The following is a 21,114-nucleotide window of genomic DNA, read 5'->3' on the forward strand; positions in this document are numbered from 1 at the left end:
ATTGGCCATGTTTGCTTGGGTTGATAATGGGAACATTATATTAGACCTTTTATGGGCCTCTACACAGACCAGAACCCTTGGCGGCTGTGCTTCGGCCGCTTCACCGCCAGGATCTACCATGGGATGAGGCACCTTTCCTTCCCAGATGTCTGCTTCTGCTCTGTGGGTCCTGGACTCTCCTGGCTCTGTCCTTTGGGGCCTCTCCACTCTACCAGTCAGATTGATTCACACCCTATGCCATTATGAGCAGGGCTGATTATTGTTGTGCCAGTTGTGCTAGAAATCTTTAAAATAAATATAGCATAGATAAATATAGCAGCATAGAAATCTTTAAAATAAATATATAAATTCATTCATAGTTATTAAAGAATAATAAACCAACGCATACACCTCCCTTTGTTTCTGATGGAGACAAAGCCAAGAAACAATGTCCTTTATAGATGAAATGTTTTGAACGATAAAGAGGAAAATGGTCAAAGTACCTTTGGAAAGAGCCACGATGCAGAAAACAGCAGCTCCCAGGATAGAGACCATCAGCAGGATGCAGATGTGGAAGACCGGCCTCCGGGTGAAATTAAGGTAACTTCTTTCTTTAAATAAAGAAAAGAAAAAGAAGAAAAAGATATAGCCATTGTTCCATGACTGCTGGAATCATGCAAGAACCTTTATTCCAACAGAGTTTCCAGCAAGTGCTTTGAGTTGAGGATATGCACCCATTGTGAGCACATTGTGATGAGTATGCCAGGCCCCTGTAATCTCTGGATGGTGCAAGTGTTAAATCTAATCTGTGCTAGATGGCAAATGGGTGGGGCCCCTCACTCAACTCAGAGATAGTTGGAAGGACAAAGCCTGAACTGAGAGTTGAGAGTTGCTCTGATGTGAGCTAGAAGCAAAACAGCAAATGGGGAGCGAGAGAGACAGAGCAATGATTGATTTCTGTTGGAATCCAAGGTTGTGGCTACCGGAGAAACAAGACCCTTACTGTGAACTCCTCCATTGTAGGCTCAGGTTGTATTTATGAGTAAATAAACCATATATCATAAAGACGCCTCATTTCCAAAAGGAAACACAAGCCCCTGGTAAGTGCCTGGGATCTCTGGAATCTTGCACCCCTTGGAGACTGGGGTGGTGTGCAACGGTATCACACTTGCCTTGGTGCAGACTTTCTTGCTATCTTACTGCACTTGCATGATGTCTTGGAACTTTCTTGAAGTATCAGCTGTGCTGCTTGCTGTGCGGCTGCAGCCTTGTGTTGTTTTGTATTATGAACTAATAAAGCAGAATAAATCTTGCACTATGGTGGGGTTAAGAAACAAACATGCCCACAATAAGGCAGCAGTCTTGGAAGGGCCCCTGGAGTCACCTTCGCCCCTCCACTTCTGATTTCCTTAGCTGCTTCTGTGCCCGGCAACCTGGCCTGAACATTAAAAGAACCTCTGGATGGCCTTTTTCTTAAGCATTCATTCGGATTTGCTATTACAAAGCTTACAGGTCTTTATTTAGCAAGCATCCTTTGTTTGCAGGGAGGTTCAGTGACAAAAGAATCATAGAATCATAGAGTTGGAAGAGACCACAAGGGCCATCGAGTCCAACCTCCTGCCAAGCAGGAAACACCATCAGAGCACTCCTGACATATGGTTGTCAAGCCTCTGCTTAAAGACCTCCAAAGAAGGAGACTCCACCACACTCCTTGGCAGCAAATTCCACTGTCAAACAGCTTACTGTCAGGAAGTTCTTTCTAATGTTTAGGTGGAATCTTATTTCTTGTAGTTTGGATCCATTGCTCCGTGTCCGCTTCTCTGGAGCAGCAGAAAACAACCTTTCTCCCTCCTCTATGTGACATCCTTTTATATATTTGAACATGGCTATCATATCACCCCTTAACCTCCTCTTCTCCAGGCTAAACATGCCCAGCTCCCTTAGCCGTTCCTCATAAGGCATCGTTTCCAGGCCTTTGACCATTTTGGTTGCCCTCCTCTGGACACATTCCAGTTTGTCAGTGTCCTTCTTGAACTGTGGTGCCCAGAACTGGACACAGTACTCCAGGTGAGGTCTGACCAGAGCAGAAGACAGTGGCACTATTACTTCCCTTGATCTAGATGCTATACTCCCATTGATGCAGCCCAGAGGGACAAAGGATTTGCTTGCAGGTCTTCCCATTAGCCATTTGCTCACAGCACATTTTTCAGTGCATTTCCACCTGTCACTTTCCTAACCGTAAAAAAAATCTTTTTTTAAAAAAAGTGAATTTGTTGCAGTAAGTTGACTAGAGTGCTTTAATTCACATTATTTGTGCAAACCTCAATTTCCAGTAATATATGTGGAACCAGGAAGTGCTCAGCTCCCTAAAGTACAATAGTGAAAGCAATTATTTCTTGGCCCATTAACTCCATCTTGTCTAACACCCCATCTCCCGCCCTGCCTTGTATATTTTCAACATAGACTTAATAAGCATCTTTGAAAGCCTGTTGGCTGAAAAATAAATCTGCCTTGTGGCATTAGACACGCACATATATTGCAGCACAGAAAACGGGGGGGGGGGGACACACAAGACAGAATAAACAAACAAATAAATAAATACATAAATACATAAATGAACTATTGGACAAGGCACAATAGTGTCAAATAGAGATCTGAGCCAGAGACTTCCTTGCCACGGTCAACTTTCTTAACTGCGACAGAATTAAGGTTGCGCTGCTGTTAACAGTGCCAAGGAGGAGGAGAAAGAGGAGGAGAAAATATTTACCTTTATATGTCCGGAAGTCATCTTGCATTTTTTCTTCCTCCATCTTGCAGAGGTCCTTTCCCCCCTCCAGATCTTGACTTTCCAAAATGAGGACTTTACAGTTTACCTTGGCTATTCCATGAGAAGAGTTAATCTGTAACTTGCAGGGATGGCAGAGACCACACCTCTGCCCCTCTGCCCTCAGCCTGCCTGCCAGTTTTTAAAATGCAGCGGCAGCTGAAACATCCTGCATTGAACTGTGGTCCAGAGAGTTCTTAGACAACATGCTAATGAATTTAGTGCCTGTTCAAAATCTTTGTGGGTGGAAATCAATGCTATAGTCTCCTTCCATGAAGCATCAGCCTTGATCCGAATGGGCAGTGTGTGTGTGTATGTATGTATGTATGTATGTATGTATGTACAGTATGTATGAATGAATAAATAAATAAATAAATAAATAAAGAGTTGGAAAGGATCCCAAGGGTCATCTAGTCCAACCCCCTGCAATGCAGGAAACTCAACTCAAGCATCCATGCCAGATGGCCATCTAAGCTCTGATTAAAAACCTCCAAGGAAGGAGAATCCACCACCCTCTGTGGGGGACTGTTCCAGCTTTGTCAGAAAGTTCTTCCTGATGTTTAGTTGGAATCTCCTTTCTTGTCACTTGAAGCCATGGGTTCGAGTCCTACCCTCCAGAGCAGGAGAATACCAGTATGATCCATCTTCCATGTCACAGCCCTTGAGATACTTGAAGATGGCTCTCATATGTCCTCTCAGTCTCCTCTTTTCCAGGCTAAACATTCCCAACTCCCTCAATCGTTCCTCATAAGGCTGGTTTCCAGATCCTTGATCATCTTGGTCACCCTCCTCTGCACACCTTTCAGCTGGTCAATACAGGAAGCGACCATTTTACACGTGTCCACTTGATGCACTTCACATACTTGCTTGCTTCTGGTGACCCTGAAGTGGCCCACAAATGGAGCTGGGGGCAGAATGGGACGGGGTGGTCTTATCATGCTCTGCTGATGCATGCAGAGGTCAGAAACAGAACCCCTGTGCAAAATGGTTGCTGCCTGTATCCTTCTTAAATTGTGGTGCCCAGAACTGGACACAATATTCCAGGTGTGGTCTCACCAAGGCGGAAGGGAGTGGCGCCACCTCTTCCTTTGACCTGGACACTCGACATCCATAGATGCAGCCTAGAATAGTGTTTTTTGCTGTTGCATCACACTGTTGACTCATGTTGGGCCTGGGAGTAAAGAGGCAGGGCCCAGGGGTTAAAAACCAGAGCTAGAAATCTGATGCCCCCCCCAATGTTTGCTGGGTGATGGGAGTTGTAGTTCAGCAGCAACTAGAAGGACAAAAGTTCTCCATATCTGAGCAAAAACAAGGAAACTGGAGGAGGAAACTGTGGCTCTCTACAGGTTGGATTGATTGATTGATTTCATAAAATTTATATACCACTTTACAAAGAAGAAAAATCACAAATTTGAAACATTTGAAAGTTTAAATACTAAAATAGATTAATCAACTTTCTAAGCATCTGGCTAGGCTTGTCTAAACAGGAAAATAGTATAGTGAAGGCACCTGATCTCAACAGGCCAGGATGTCCAAAGTGTAGGTGCTTCAACACTGGTCCTCCTCTCCTGCTCCTCTCTCTCTCTCTGATTTCTGGCCATTGGCAGAAATCAAGGTTAGGAGGCAAACACAGTTGAAATCAATAGTCCTTGTTAGTTGAAATCAATAGTCCTTGTTAGTTTAGGCTGCAATAAGTGTAAATATTATTACACTTTCTAATCAGAGAACAGATCACTGTTACACACACACACACACACACACACACACACACACACACCTCAGTTTATGAACTTAATCCCTTCTGGAAGTCCATTCCTAAACCAAAACCGTTTTTAAACCGAGGTGCGGTTTCCCTAATGAGGCCTCCCACTGCCGGTGCCCTTTCACCATTCAGATTCCGTTCTTAGACCGAGGTAAAGTTCAAAAACCGGGACACTACTTCCGGTTTTGTGCAGTTCATAAACCAAATCGTTCTTAAACAGGACTTTTCTTAAGCCAAGGTGTGTGTGTGTGTGTGTGTGTGAGAGAGAGAGAGAGAGAGAGAGAGAGAGAGAGAGATGTTTAGCTTTCTACTGACTGCATTTTTGGGTCAGTAAGTCCACTCTGAAAAGTTCATAGAAAGGGGTGGTGTAATAAATCCTGAAAATAATCACGTAATAAATGAAAGGTGCAATCCTATACTTGCGAAGCCCTGGTATGCCAGAGGAACTCAGGATACGCAGCAACAGAGTGACAAGGATTGCCAGAAAAAGCCCAGTGAGATGGGGGAGGATCACCCCCAGACTGCACTGGTGTGTGAGGCAGTCAGTTGCAGGTGGAAGTCAAGGAGGGAGAGAACAGATGATGGCCAATGGCTCCTTCTGGGATCTACCCAGCAGGGCAAGCCTCTCTGGCCAAATTGCAGGGAGGGGGACGCTCTGCATGCTTATTTTTGTCCTGGCTCTATTCTTTGGTGACTTGACAAAATGAGTCACCTCTGACTCTTGTGCTCTCCACATGTTATGAGTCCTGAGGCATCACCAAGCTCAGGAGTGGCATGGCAGCTGGATGACATAAGGGGGTGGGGGGAGGCTGAGACTGGAGACCAGAGACTGGAGGAGATGGCTGTTATGTACTGAAGTTCTCACCCTGGGCCAGCAGGGGGATACTGTAGATGGTTATGCAAATGAAGGATCAAAAGTGACGTTCAGTGATTGGATAGTTTGTATGCAAATGAAGGATCGAAAGTGACGTTCAGTGATTGGATAGTTTTAGAAAATGGCAACAGTTACATTGTTCTGGAGCTCTATATAAGCAGGCTGACTGAGCTCCTCAGTCAGTTCTGCTCCAGCTTACAAATAAAGAGCTGCTTTGGAAGAATCACTGCGTCGTCTGATATGTTTGCCCACAACTTAACAATGGCCCTTTCCCTTCCCAGGATGCCCCAGGCTGGGGAAGCAGGATGCCCATCTCTCTTCTTTCCTCCTTGGGGATGGGAATAGTCAGAAGGGGAGGGCACAGCCTGGTCACCCAGCGCCCGATGGCACTCCCACTGGGGGGAAGAGTTGCATCCTCCCCAACTCATGCTCAGGGATCTTGCAAGGCACACGAGTTGTGAGTAGGTCTGCCTTGCTCTATAGCCCTGCTGCCTCTATAGATTTGGAATGGGTGCCGAAGCAGCAAGCAGTCGTCATGACTTGTCTGTGAGGTGCTCATATGATAAACATTACTTATGCACAAAGCAAGCGACATAAACTGGCGCCCACAGCCCAGTTAACTCACCCTGACTTAGAGGCCCTTTCCCAACTCTCATCCATCTCTCAGATAAGGAAGCAGCTGACAGGCAGTCAGCGTGAAAAGACTCCCTTTTCCCAACTAGCTATGTGCCCCAGGCAGGGGCGCCAACTTGGACCTCAGATTGTTACACCGTGCGCCGCAGCAGTGCCTGGGGACCCTGGAAGTCACATCCAAGGCCCTGTGAGGCCTTGGACAGCACCTCCTTTGCGAGGCACCGGAAGTCACATCAGAGGCCCTGCACGGTGTGGGTGCTGAACACCCAAAACAATTTTTTTGTGGGTGCTCAGGCCTTCAGGGCCCCCTTTAGTTGGCACCAGTGGTCCCAGGCCCACAGCTGAACATAGTATCAAAGCCAGCCAATTAGCATATACAAAAGCAAATGCATAAACAAACATGAGCTTATTCTTTCAACAACTAACAATTAACCCCCGAGTTATCTTGACTAGCAAGATGGCATCCACAGGCCTTCCAGAGCATTTGCACCCCTTGATTCTCTGCTCATGCTGATGGGGCAGAGGGCAGTTGGAGTCCAGAAGATCTGCAGGGCCACAGATTTCCCACTGCTGACCTCTGGCCTTATGCCAGCAGAGCAGTGGCATTTCTCCCTTCCAACCAGTGTCCTATGAGCATAGGATTCCTCTGTTGGGAGACATAGTTTCCTGGATAACTATTCCTACCTATTGGCTCAAGGGCCAGGCATCCTTTGAAAGTCCTGCCTCAGGCTCAGAGAGCTCCTGACCATCAGCCTCAGGTTCTGCAGGTTCCTGGCCACCAACCCCAAGGCTTAGTGTCAGGAACATGGAAGACCAGTTGCCCAGTTGGTGGTATAGCAGGCCTAGAGCTCAAGGCTAGGGCTAAGCCATATACAGAGTTCAAGACTGTTAGTTGTGTTTTTTTTAAAGGCTTAGGTGTGAGAAGGCCAAGCACTAATGGCAGCATCTAATGAAGTTCCAGAGTCCAGAGACAGGCTGAGCTAAATCCTAGTGGTTAAGGGAGAAGCATCAAGACAACACTTCTATCCTACCCTAAAGGTTGGTACCATATGGTCGGTCAGGGACTGGTCAGATGAGGAGGAGGGGTGGAGACCAACCACCACCCCAGGAGGCTTCTGGGCAGGAGGCAGGTGCAATTAGCATGGACCCAGATGTGTGGTGGTGGCACGTTGGGAAATAATGGAGGAACAGTAGCAAGCTAGCAGATGCTCCAGTCCTACACAGAGACAGGAGTCCGAAGTGGGAGAAACAGCACAGCAGGCAGTGGACACAATGTCACTTGAAAGCCTGGTAGACCCTCCTCCTCCTCCTCCTTGAACCAGGCGTTCCCTGCATATCTTAGAGCGGAAAGTCAAAGAGAGGTTCCTTTGCTGGGCACCGTAGGCAGCAGGAGGGGTTGGGAAGCTAGGAAGTATCGCAAGGGGGGTGGAGCAGGCATTCTGAGCAAAGTCTCAAGATTGGGGGAGCATAATTCATGGCCTCTCTGTGTATTTCTGTTGGTTTAAATAAAAGAACTGAAAGAAGCTCTCTGTGTCTCTGATTTCACTAGGCTCACGACACATACCTGCTGTGCAAATACATATCAATATTGGGGGTTTCTTTTATGTGAAATTTCATGTGGGTGTTTTCAAAAGGGTCAGTCACTAAAATAACAAAACAACACATGTAGCAGATGCATTTATATAATACTTTATAGCGTTGAAAGTGCTTTTCTTACACCATCTCAGGAACCCTGTAAGGAAGGACAGAATTATTTCCCACAGTTTGGAAGAAACAATTGCTTAAGAATTTCTATGTCAGCAGTAAATCTGCCATTTTCCTCAAATAATTGGGTTTTAAAATGAAATCTTGAAAGTTTGTTTGATATTTTAGAAATAATAATGATAATAAAGTTTTTCTGACATGGCTTTTTTTGGAGCTGTCACCAGGTTAGGGTTTGAAGTGGCTCATATTAGGCATGAAGATCAAGGCAGGGGTTCAGGTCCTCTTGGATGCAGATGTCGGCTTCACTGGTAATGCTCTCTCACAGACATAGAAGGATTCAGAACTGCAGGTGTAGTCATTCCATTCCCCGTTGATCCAAAGTTGGCCACAGTCCTCATCCTGGTTTTGATAACTGTTGGGTTCTCCTTGCTTCCAGTTCCTGTGATGGAAGCAAGATGTCTCTGTCTCTCTCTGAGCATCATCAGCATAATCATCATCACCAAAAATTCACTAAACCTATTTATGTTCACCCACTAGGAATTCTAGGCCACTGTTTCCCAAACCTCTAACAGATTAATATTTTCCTCCCTAAATTAAAATTGAAAGCCTATTTACTTTTACAACTAAAAATATTTATTCCCTGTACACGTCTACTCAGAGATGAGCTTCACACTGTGTCTGTTGCAGCTTATTCATAGGTCAAGTGGGCATAGGATTGCAGCCGATAATATATTATTATTTATTATTATTATTATTATTATTATAGGGTTATTATATTATTGTTCCATAGGGTTGCAGCCTTCCAAACACAGGACCGGTGTGACCAAGTTGCTTCCCATCCCATACGAAAAACTGGCAGTGACACTGTCACCCCTTGTGACCTCCAGTCACTGAGAAACAGCCGTGAGGGGGCCGTGGCCTCGGGAGTGGGGGGTGCAGAACTAGGTGGGCCTTTGGCCTAGTCCCACAATGACCCCAGAGGAGTTGCCCAGTGCTTACTTGAAGCCTGTTCTGTAATTGCTGCCGTCCAGCCATTTCCACTCGCCTTCTGTGTGTTGGTCATGGAGTCCAATCCAATAGCGCTCATTCCTGGTCCGTGTCTGTATGAAATTCTGCAAGAGGAAAATCCAAAATACAGAAATATGGGGCTGTGTCAAACAAAGGCATCCCATTAACGCAAGGACTACCATCTTCCTCTCCTTTTCCTCACCCTCCCTCCCATTTTTTTCCTGGGGTTCTCCAACGTCCAGAGCAGACTTGGGGGGGTGGGGTGGGGGGCACAGGGACAGGAATTCCAATGTGTAGGCGGAAGTGCCTGTGTCGATGGGGCCAGTTCTCTTCTTACAACGATTGCTTCTGCGTTTGCATGAAGATGAAGATTCTGGGCTGCCTACTTTGCAGAGAAGGAGAAGAGTTGCTCCGCTGCAGTCAATGGGCAAGAGCACTTTGCCTGCCTTAGGCAAGTGAGTGAGTGATCAAGGAAAATATGTTTCACATCTTGTTACCTGTTTGGCCAAATTGTTAATGATGACCAGCTGAGAGTGCTGCTGTTCACACTGCGCTTTGGCCATGTGCCAGGACACGGCCTTCAGGGAGAAGTAGTAGCATTTCCCACTGAAATATTCCCATTGTCTGGTGTCGGCACCACACGGAAACACTGAGCAAAGGAAAAAGACGAGAGAGAGAGAGAGAGAGAGAACTTGGCACTCGCCTAGCTTGTCAATTTAGCAAGGTCTAAAAAGTACCAGAGAACAACGGCTGGGTGAAGGGACTGCTCTAGTGACCCAGCGTTGTGTGTTCAATGCTGCAGATGTAGTGTTGAACTGTAATCGTAATTCTTGGGGAAGGGGCAAGCCACGTACTTTGAATGTGCTGTGTTCAATGTGCTCTAGATTGATGGTGGTGCATAGGCAGCCTAAATGAAATACATCTATCCTTTTTAAACTGACTTATTTATTATTACATTTTTATTCCACCTTTCTTCCAAGGATCTCAAGGTAGAATCATAGAATAGAATCATAGAGTTGGAAGAGACCACAAGGGCCATCGAGTCCAACCCCCTGCCAAGCAGGAAACACCATCAGAGCACTCCTGACATATGGTTGTCAAGCCTCTGCTTAAAGACCTCCAAAGAAGGAGACTCCACCACACTCCTTGGCAGCAAATTCCACTGTCAAACAGCTCTTACTGTCAGGAAGTTCTTCCTAATGTTTAGGTGGAATCTTATTTCTTGTAGTTTGGATCCATTGCTCCGTGTCCGCTTCTCTGGAGCAGCAGAAAACAACCTTTCTCCCTCCTCTATGTGACATCCTTTTATATATTTGAACATGGCTATCATATCACCTCCTCTTCTCCAGGCTAAACATGCCCAGCTCCCTTAGCCGTTCCTCATAAGGCATTGTTTCCAGGCCTTTGACCATTTTGGGTGCCCTCCTCTGGACACGTTCCAGTTTGTCAGTGTCCTTCTTGAACTGTGGTGCCCAGAACTGGACACAGTACTCCAGGTGAGGTCTGACCAGAGCAGAAGACAGTGGCACTATTACTTCCCTTGATCTAGAAGATGCTATACTCCTATTGATGCAGCCCAGAATTGCATTGGCTTTTTTAGCTGCCGCGTCACACTGTTGGCTCATGTCAAGTTTGTGGTCAACCAAGACTCCTAGATCCTTTTCACATGTACTGCTCTCAGGTAGCACAGGTGGTTCCCCGCTCCCCTGTTTTATCCTCACAACAGTCCTGTGAGGTAGGTTCGTCTGAGAGGCATTGCAGGGCTCAGTGCTTCATGCCTGGTTCAATCCAACACTGCAGACACCTCTCCACATGGCTTCCCATCCATAAATTTTAATTTGCACAGTTTATTCTGCAATGTATTTACATGACTAATGTGACTATAGGTATGGACACGTAACACTAATCTCAAAAAAGAAAACTTTTTAATTTTAAGTCATTAAGTAAATAAGTTACAGGATGCATAGGTCAGAAGTACTGTCTTGCCGATTATGATCACTTCACAAGGAGAGGCTGAAATCAGTTCATTTATAAAAAGCAGAAACGGGTAGTTTTTAGAAACAACTCTCTTACTTTGAGCTTCTTGTGGGATCACCTAAAAGGACTTGGAGCAGAATTTGGGTGGAGGCTGGGAAGGCAGCCCCTCCCTGCAAAGGGGAATATACTGTTATAAGCTTGGGGTTGGTTTGGATGGTGTTTGGATGGTCCCCTCCAAGCCTGTGGTTTTGCATCTGTAAGATGAAATTCTGTAGCAGAAGGAACCATTTTCTTTGTTAATGGCCAAGCTTGTTAAGGGTCAAGAACACTAGCTAACCGAAGAGAGGCCTTCCTCCCTTTCCCGACTGGAGCCACGTCATCCCTAGGGGGTAGGAGAACAATTGGTCAGAGGCTGGTCTCATCTTGCTCTCTGTGCTGAACCAAAGCTATTGCTGTGTGTGTGGCGAGATGTCAGGGACTGGCTGGATGAGGAGGAGCGGTGGAATCACCTGACCAAGATCTCCCCCAGAAATCCCAGAAGAGGATTTGGATCCTAGATCCTGGTGGTGGACAACTGGGCACACCTCAGAGGAAGGGAAGAGCTTTAATAGAGAGACTGGCATTTCCCTGTTGTCCTCTGATCTGTGATGGAGCTGTTCTCTTGGTCAGCTCCCTTGACCCAGAGGTGGGGGAAGGTCTGGAAGCTTAATGGGGGAGCAAATCTGTTAATGCTGTGAGTCTTTCCATCTTATGCTCGGGATGTATATATGTGTAAATAGAACCCTATATAAAAAACACACCAGTCTCTCCTGTGACCTTCATTTCAGGGAAACTGAACCTGAGGTGAACACCGACACCCCTGAAGTCTCTCAACGCTTGGAGACTGAGGTCTTTGTAGCAACAGAAACTTACAGTGAAAATCATGTCCGTAGGGATCCTTCGCAAGGGCTGTGTGGAGCTTGCTGATTTCTGAGGATGCTAATGCAACTGGCATGATAAAGAGGGGGAGAAAAATATATGTCAGAATCTTCCTTCATCCTGCTACCCATTTCCAATTACATAAGAGTAGGAATGCCAAGCCACCATGAAAAGGTCGTCCTTGTTACAGGTGTTTTTTTTAACCTTTGAACCTTTTGGCAGCTTTTTTTGTATAACAGGCAAAGGGCAGAATCAACCTTGTGCTCACAGAATGGCTTTGGGTCCACCTCTGGTGGCCGAAGAGGAGGGAAGAGGACTTCCCCCCTCACCCATCACACCACCTCCCTCCTAATTCTGAAGGGGCCCCAAATCTGGAGCCCATTGCGAGGAAGCCATTGTAGGGCAGAGTGGGGCTCCAGGGATGCCATTTCTCCTCTTCTGGCATGAGTGGAGAGGCAAGCACAGAAATCAAATCATGTGAAATCAAATCATGCGGCTTCCTGCAGAGAATCCTGGAAACTGCAGCTCACCTCTCACAGAGCTACAATTCCCAGCACCATCAACAAACAACAGTTCCCAGGATTCTTTGGGGGAAAGAAATGTGCTTGAAATTTATGGTATGGATAAGTCACTTCCTGCCATCTCCGACCATGCTGGTTGTGCCCTACAGGAAATCCTGCAGGCAGGGGCAGCACATCCCTGCCACCCCACCCTGTGCCACTCCTCCACCCTCACCTGGGAAGCCAGAGAGGTGGTCTCCCCACGGGTGCGCTGCCCACCCACCCCAGCAGAGCAGAGGCACCGGCAGAAGCGCCAGAGAGATCTTGCAAGACTGCTCTGCTGGCTGAGGTGTCCATGGGGATGCCGCTTGTTTGGCTTCTGCAGCTCTTTCACCCTGCCTCATGGGTGGGCCAGTGCTGTCTGGAGGGCACCAGGCTGAGGAAGGCTGTGCTGGAAAAAAGCGTCTTTGGGAAGTGCAAGGGGACCAATTGGAGTCTACCCAAAATGCTGGACTGGCTGTCAGAATTTGGGGATGTACTGATATATTTAAAAAGTTAAAATCATCAGTATCATTTTCAGTGAGTGTATGTTTGAACCTGTAGCCCACACATAAACATTCAAGTGCCATCTTTTTTACCTCTACCGGAGCACGCAAGGCTGTGCTGTATGTTTCCTTGATCGCTGCATCTTCTCCTGCACTCTCAGGGTTGGGAACATAGGAATCTGCCTTATAATGGACCATCTTGCTTAGTGTGGGCTGCACTGGCTTGCAGCAGCTCTCCAAGGTTTCTGACCATGCAGTGGCGTAGCGTGGGTTGTCAGCACCCGGGGCAAGGCAAGTAATTCGCGCCCCCTAACCTGTGGATTTGCACCCCCTAACCCGTGGATTTGCGCCCCCTAACCCTAACCCCCAGATGTTGCGCCCGGTGCAGCCGCCCCCCCCTGCACCCCCACGCTACGCCACTGTGACCACGGACATTCTCAGCCATATCTGGAGGTGCTGGGGACTGAACCTGGGACTTTCTGGACACCAAGGAGATGCTCTGACATTGAGCTGAGGAGCTTTCCCAAGGCATCCTCACTGTAGCAGTTTGGCTGGGTCAGCTTTTATGTCCCAGATTCTGTACAGCTCTTCCCTGCCTTGGAACCAAAGCACAGCCTCTGCCAGCCAAAGGAGGGTAGGGAGAGTTGTCACAGGAGCCTGCCAGTCAGTATCACACAGTTCAAAGTTGGAGTTAGGTCTTTATTAGCAAAACCACAATCTCCACAGACTTAGCTAAATGTCAGGCCTAATGAGCACAGGCCTCTTCATGGATCACTGCCTTGCCGTGGCGAAGGGGCTTGAATAACTCAGAGAAGCTATGAGCTATGCCATGCAGGGCCACCCAAGATGGACAGGTCAAGGTGGACAGTTTTGACCAAACGTGATCCACCTGGAGCAGGAACCGGCAAGCCACTCCAGTATCCCTGCCAAGAAAACTCCATGCACAAAGACAAAAAGCATATAAAAGTTATGACGCTGGAAGATGAGCCCCTCAGGTCGGAAGGCGTCCAACATGCTACTGAGGAAGAGCGGAGGACAAGTACAAGTAGATTCAGAGCTGATGAAGCAGCTGGGCCAAAGCCGAAAGGACGCTCAGTTGCGGATATGCCTGGAAGCGAAAGGAAAGTCAATGCTGTAAAGAAGAATATTGCATAGGAACCTGGAATGTAAGAACCATGAACCTTGGTGAGTTGGATGTGGTCAAAAATGAGATGGCAAGAATAAATATTGACATCCTGGGCATCAGGGAACTAAAATGGGTGGGAATGGGCAAATTCAGTTCGGATGACCATCATATCTACTACTGTGGGCAAGAATCCCGTAAAAGAAATGGAGTGGCCCTCATAGTCAACAAAAGAGTGGCAAAAGCTGTACTGGGATGCAATCTCAAAAATGATACAAAGATCTCGATACGAATCTAAGGCAGACCTTTTAACATCATTTAACATTAAAGTAATCCAAGTTTATGCACCAACCACTGGTGCTGAAGAAACTGAAATTGACCAACTCTATGAAGAGTTACAACACCTGATAGAAATGACACCAAAGAAGGATGTTCTTCTCATTATAGGGGATTGGAATGCTAAAGTAGGGAGTCAAGAGATAAAAGGAACAACTGGCAAGTTTGGCCTTGGAGTCCAAAACGAAGCAGGGCAAAGGCTAATAGAGTTCTGCCAAGAGAACAAGCTGGTCATCACAAACACTCTTTTCCAACAACACAAAAAACGACTCTACACATGGACATCACCAGATGGGCAGTATCGAAATCAGATTGATTATATTCTCTGCAGCCAAAGATGGAGAAGCTCTATACAGTCAGCAAAAACAAGACCTGGAGCTGACTGTGGCTCAGATCATCAGCTTCTTATAGCAAAATTCAAGCTGAAACTGAAGAAAGTAGGAAAAACCACTGGGCCGGTAAGATGCAATCTAAGTCAAATCCCTTATGAATACGCAGTGGAAGTGAGGAACAGGTTTAAGGATTTAGATTTGCTGGACAGAGTGCCTGAAGGACTATGGATGGAGGATACAGGAGGCAACAACGAAAACCATGCCAATGAAAAGGAAATGCAAGAAAGGAAAGTGGCTGACCAACGAGGCCTTACAAATAGCGGGGGAGAGAAGGCAAGCAAAATGCAAAGAAAATATTGAAAGATACAGGAAATTTAATGCAGATTTCCAAAAAATAGCAAGGAGAGACAAGAAGACCTTCTTAAACGAGCAATGCAAAGAAATAGAGGAAAACAATCGAATGGGAAAAACCAGAAATCTGTTCAAGAATATTGGAGATATGAAAGGAACATTTCGTACAAAGATTACCATAATAAAGGAAAAAAAGTGGTAAGGACCTAACAGAAGCAGAAGACATCAAGAAGAGATGGCAAGAATACACAGAGGAACTATACCAGAAAGAAATGGATGTCTCGTATATCCCAGGCAGTGTGGTTGCTGACCTTGAGCCAAACATCCTGGAGAGTGAAGTCAAATGGGCCTTAGAAACCACTGCTAATAACAGGGCCAGTGGAAGTGATGATATTTCAGCTGAACTATTTAAAATTTTAAAAGATGATGCTGTTAAGGTGCTACACTCAATATGCCAGCAAATTTGGAAAACTCAGCAGTGGCCAGAGGATTGGAGAAGATCAGTCTACATCCCAATCCCAAAGAAGGGCAGTGCCAAAGAATGCTCCAACTGCCGCACAATTGGACTCATTTCACACGCTAGCAAGGTTATGCTTAATATTCTACAAGACAGGCTTAAGCAGTATGTGGACCGAGAACTCCCAGAAGTGCAAGCTGGATTTTGAAGGGGCAGAGGAACCAGAGACCAAATTGCAAACATGCGCTGGATTATGGAGAAAGCTAGAGAGTTCCAGAAAGACATCTACTTCTGCTTCATTGACTATGCAAAAGCCTTTGACTGTGTCGACCACAGCAAACTATGGCAAGTTCTTAAAGAAATGGGAGTGCCTGATCACCTCCTCTGTCTCCTGAGAAATCTCTATGTGGGACAAGAAGCTATAGTTAGAACTGGATATGGAACAACTGATTGGTTCAAAATTGGGAAAGGAGTACGACAAGGCTGTATATTGTCTCCCTGCTTATTTAACTTATATGCAGAATTTATCATGCGAAAGGCTGGGCTGGATGAATTCCTAGCCGGAATTAAGATTGCCGGAAGAAATATCAACAACCTCAGATATGCAGATGACACAACCTTGATGGCAGAAAGTGAGGAGGAATTTTAATGAGGGTGAAAGAGGAGAGCGCAAAATATGGTCTGAAGCTCAACATCAAAAAAATGAAGATCGTGGCCACTGGGCCCATCACCTCCAGGCAAATAGAAGGGGAAGAAATGGAGGCAGTGAGAGATTTTACTTTCTTGGGCTCCATGATCACTGCAGATGGTGACAGCAGTCACGAAATTAAAAGACGTCTGCTCCTTGGGAGAAAGGCGATGGCAAACCTAGACAGCATCTTAAAAAATAGAGACATCACCTTGCCAACAAAGGTCCGTATAGTTAAAGCCATGGTTTTCCCAATAGTGATGTATGGAAGTGAGAGCTGGACCATAAAGAAGGCTGATCACCAAAGAATTGATGCTTTTGAATTATGGTGCTGGAGAGTCCCATGGACTGCAAGAAGATCAAACCTATCCATTCTGAAGGAAATCAGCCCTGAGTGCTCACTGGAAGTACAGATTGTGAAGCTGAGTCTCCAATACTTTGGCCACCTCATGAGAAGAGCAGACTCTCTGGAAAAGCCCTGATGTTGGGAAAGATGGAGGGCACAAGGAGAAGGGGACGACAGAGGACGAGATGGTTGGACACTGTTCTTGAAGCTACCAGCATGAGTTTGACCAAACTGCGGGAGGCAGTGGAAGACAGGAGGGCCTGGCGTGCTCTGGTCCATGGGGTTACAAAGAGTCGGACAAAACTAAACAACAACAACAAGCACAGGAGCTCATTCCTGGTGGTCTTACTCCATGAAAACCAGTTGCTGAGACCCTACCCCCTCACAGCCGTCTAAAATTCCCTCCTCTCTAGGGCTTTTCCCAAGCAGTCAGAGACTGCACCCACATGCAGCCAACCCCTCATCTGCCCTTTTCATGCCTTTCTTGCTTCTGGGAGACAGGAGGGAGGGGAGCTTGTCACAACAGGAGGGGGAGATACCTGTGACTCTTCCCCAGCTGGACTCATCTCTACCTTTTGACTTCCCTCCTCTCACTCACCTGCTTCAGCTTCTGATCTTCTCTCTGCCACAGGCTCTCCAGTTCACTAAGCCCTATAGCCCCTTCGGTTCCTGACACCTCCTCTACCTAGTCTTCCCCATCTTCTTCCTGCAACCACACATTGTCCCACTGCCACTTCCTGGGCTCTGAGCCTTCTTTCTATGGTGGCTTCCCAGCTGGTTCTTTCCACCGTTCCTCTATGTCCAACCAGTCCGTGACAAGAGTGTTTGCTACAGGCTCTGCTGCTACCTGAGCCCATAAACTCAACCCAAAACAGTTATCTGATTTACAGATGACATGATGTAGGCAGTAAAGGAGAAAACGTACCTTTGGAGAGGGCCACCACAAAGCCAATGACAATCAGCAGGTAGGAGACACCCAACAGTGCATAGATCAGGAGAAATGGCCTCTGAATAAGATTTCTCCCTTCATAAGAGGAAAATGAGATGATGGGAACTTGACCCTATGCAGACTTCTCTTTGGTAAAAAGTAAGGTAAAAAGTATTGGCCTTCAAGAAAGGATTATGGGTGGTGCATTTTCCCTTCATAGGAGCTTCTAATCACTTTTACATGCATACAGAGATGGAGGAGAATTTTGTTAGGTCTGCATGTTAAAGCTAACCAACCTAATCTGCACCTATGGGACAAATACCTGGATCCACACCAGAGATGGATAAATCCACTAAGCTCAGTTTCTCTTGGTTTCTCATTTTTCCATTCTTAAATTCAATTTTCCACATTTCACACTGCATCAGTGTGCAATTTTTTAAAAAGTCCTCACAAATTTTTTTGTGAACTGAACATAATTTCTCCACCATTCCTAATCAGAACATAATTCTGCCCTACACTGAATTTTGTGATAAAAGTTCTTGACAGACTATATATATATGCGCAAAAGGGAGGTGCCGTGGGTTAAACCACAGAGCCTAGGACTTGCTGACTGGAAGGTCGGCGGTTCGAATCCCCACGACGGGGTGAGCTCCCGTTGCTCGGTCCCTGCTCCTGCCAACCTAGCAGTTCGAAAGCACGTCAAAGTGCAAGTAGATAAATAGGTACCGCTCTGGTGGGAAGGTAAACGGTGTTTCCGTGCGCTGCTCTGGTTTCCCAAAGCGACTTTGTCATGCTGGCCACATGACCCAGAAGCTGTACGCTGGCTCCCTCGGCCAATAAAGCGAGATGAGCGCCACAACCCCAGAGTCGGCCATGACTGGACCTAATGGTCAGGGGTCCCTTTACCTGTATATGTTTAGAAATGTGTACATTGAGATATGTGTATTTAAATACTATCCTGTGACAAAGTGAGTATCTAAATACAATTCTTATTTGATTGATGCACGCATTGTATTTATACCCCATCTTTTTCTTCCAACCAGCTTAAGGTGACATACATGGTTCCCCTCCTCCTTATTCCATTGCCACAGCCCTGTGAGGCAGGTTTATCTGAGAGGCAGTGATTGGCCCAAGGTCACCCATCCAATTTTTTGTATGGATTAAAAAAAAAAGATGAAAGTGGAAGCTGGATAGAAGGGACATGAATGCAGAACTGACAGAGCCTGGAAGTAGACTAATCCACCCCTGTGCATCTGGAGATATGCTCCCCCCGCCTCATTTGGACCGAGGTCGGCACTTCTAATTTATTTTATTGAGAGGGTAAATAGAGAGACTAACCATTTGTGGTTAATGATTTAGAAATGTGGCATTCAACCTTTTTAGGCCATCAAAAAGATTTGCTTCATTAACCACAAATGGTTAGTCACTAATTTTGATGGGCAAAAAATGTAGCAAGCAAATATGTTCTGCGTGTGGCACAGAAGTCACAGCTCAGTGAGTGGGGACGGAATGAAGTTCTTTTGTGCTCATTGAGGCTGGCTGCCAAAGCAGCGGGAGTAAGACGACCACTTCACCCAGACGTGCAAATCTGCAAAGTCTTGTGGTTTCAGCGCAAATCTGCAAAGTCTTGTGGTTTCAGCGTCTGCTCCTTGGCTCTTCAGGCTGGGGTGAGGATTTTCACACTCACTCACTGAGGCTGCCAAAATGAATGTATTCTTTAGGGCAAGGAATAATTAGCAAGCCTAACTGCAAGGGTCCACTTAAGTGTTTTAAGGCAACTGACTGCCACCCACACTTCAAATGAAAAAAGAAATAGCAAATCAATATAGTAGTATTCAGTTCAAACTACAAAATACAAGAAACATTAAAAGCACCCGAAAAAAGCAGCAAACTCAGCAGCATTCCAAGTTAAAAGTGACTTTAAAAACAGGTTAAATTCAAATATCTTTGGGGCTGAACAAAGCTCCAAACAAGCATAACTTGGGAGAATGTTCCAGAGATCGTGGGCTCCACCACCATCCCTAGACTTGCTGCACTTCAAGCGGATTTAGTCACCTGGAGAGGATCCTTCCCAAGACCTGATGGAACTCACTGATTGGCCGATCCTTCAGGAAAAAACTACAAAACCTTTGGCAAATGCCAAACAAGGGGAACAGGGAGATCATCTTTACCTTTAGAAGTTCGAAAGTTATCTGCATACTTTTCTTCATCCATCTCAAAAAGCTGTGTGAGGGAAAGGTGTTGTTTGCCTTTGGTGTTGTTTTGAAACACTTTTGAAAATAGGGACTTTTGTCATTTTACTGGGGTTGCTCTGCATAGATGGTTAACGATTAATTTAGGAGAAGCCCCTGTTCTCCTATCCTCAGACTACCTCTTTCTAGAACATACCTCCCCCTTGAAAGCATGCCCATTGCACACAAAACCAGCAAGGTTCATGGGCAACTCGTCTTTTGATGAATCCGTAGCAGAATTTTGCAATTGTACCAGATTAGCAGAAGCTGGGTCATTGTTCCCTGTTCTCAGCTATGTAATTTCGGGAAATGGGATCACACTAAGGCGCACGTCTGAAGGTGATTTTACTAGCTGCACGGCTTGATATGGGAGAACACAATCCTATCATTTTCCTGGGCCCAAGCTGTGAAGACTTGAATGTTAAAAGCAGTACTTTGAACTGTGTCTGGGAATAAAACTATAATTGACGTAGTCATGAAAAGATACTTTAATGATTTTGGGGTGTTCAGCAGGATGCCAGACCTGGATGCCAATCCCTGGATCTGGCAAGTGCTAGAATTTAATCAAGGCTTCCATTCTTGGAACAGCCAGGCTAGTTTTCTGGGGAGTTGACAGCCTGGGTGATGAGCCATTAAGGGGGATTCAGGGGCAAATGGGCAAGATAGCAAATGGGCGGAGGCCCCTCTCAACAGATAAAGTCAGAGTTTGGAGCAGTGATGTGACCTAGAAGCAAAGCAGTGAGCTGGAATCAGAGTAACGCAGAAAGCAATGAGTGATTTCTGTCTGAATCTGAGGCTGTGGCTGTGGGGGAAGCAAGGCACTTTTGGGGTGCTGTGAACCCCTCCAGCATAGGCTCAGGTTGTATATATCGGTAAATAAACCATATATCATAAATACAGTGGTACCTCTGGTTAAGAACTTAATTCGTTCTGCAGGTCCATTCTTAACCTGAAATTGTTCTTAACCTGAGGTACCACTTTAGCTAATGGGGCCTCCCGCTGCTGCGCCGCTGGAGCACGAGTTCTGTTCTCATCCTGAAGCAAAGTTCTTAATCCGAGGTACTATTTCTGGGTTAGCGGAGTCTATAACCTGAAGCGTCTGTAATCCGAGGTACCACTGTACAACACAGTCTCCACTCTGCCTCAAAAGTAATCACAAACTGCGTAATGTGGCACCCTGAGGACAAAATTTGGCACCCCCTAAATATTTCTTATTTTTTATGGATCTTCTCAGTAGGTATTATTATTATTATTATTATTATTATTATTATTTTGCACCCCCTCAGCTTGAGGCTCTTTGTGGGGGAACCACCTGCACCTCTCCCAACAAACTGAGGTTGATGTTCAATAGCTTGGGGGAGAAGATGCTTTTCTTGCCTTTATTTCCTTTATTTTGTACATGAGTAATAAGAAGGACCCTAAATCTCTCTTTTGGCATTCCAGCAGTTAGCAGACAGCAATAGCAGTCTAAATCAATAGCTACTGTTGATTTAGGCTACTTGCCAATATTATAATGCTTTCTAACCCAGGGAACAGTTAAGGAAGCTGTTTCCTGGATGAGACAGTATGTGTGCACACAGGATTTTTCAGAAGTGTAC

The 21,114-nt window shown here is 45.9% G+C and overlaps 2 protein-coding genes across 3 annotated transcripts in view; one reads left to right on the plus strand and one right to left on the minus strand.

Moving 5' to 3' along the window:
• LOC310839558 (uncharacterized protein) overlaps positions 1-19,601 on the minus strand; it is a 26,871-nt gene extending 7,270 nt beyond the window's left edge. The window contains exons 1-8 of the mRNA XM_083728194.1: positions 19,457-19,601; positions 17,283-17,381; positions 11,674-11,748; positions 9,282-9,433; positions 8,776-8,888; positions 8,056-8,215; positions 2,747-2,945; positions 483-590 (exon numbers count right to left, since the gene is read on the minus strand). Coding sequence (XP_083584320.1) covers positions 483-590; positions 2,747-2,945; positions 8,056-8,215; positions 8,776-8,888; positions 9,282-9,433; positions 11,674-11,748; positions 17,283-17,381; positions 19,457-19,499 — 949 coding nt within the window. The 5' untranslated portion in view covers positions 19,500-19,601. The remainder of the gene's footprint in view (positions 1-482; positions 591-2,746; positions 2,946-8,055; positions 8,216-8,775; positions 8,889-9,281; positions 9,434-11,673; positions 11,749-17,282; positions 17,382-19,456) is intronic.
• LOC310840067 (uncharacterized protein) overlaps positions 1-21,114 on the plus strand; it is a 437,006-nt gene that overhangs the window by 216,688 nt on the left and 199,204 nt on the right. The window lies entirely within an intron of this gene.

This window comes from Podarcis gaigeae, assembly GCF_964106915.1.
Source record: "Podarcis gaigeae genome assembly, chromosome: 2".
In the NCBI taxonomy this organism is placed as follows: domain Eukaryota; kingdom Metazoa; phylum Chordata; class Lepidosauria; order Squamata; family Lacertidae; genus Podarcis; species Podarcis gaigeae.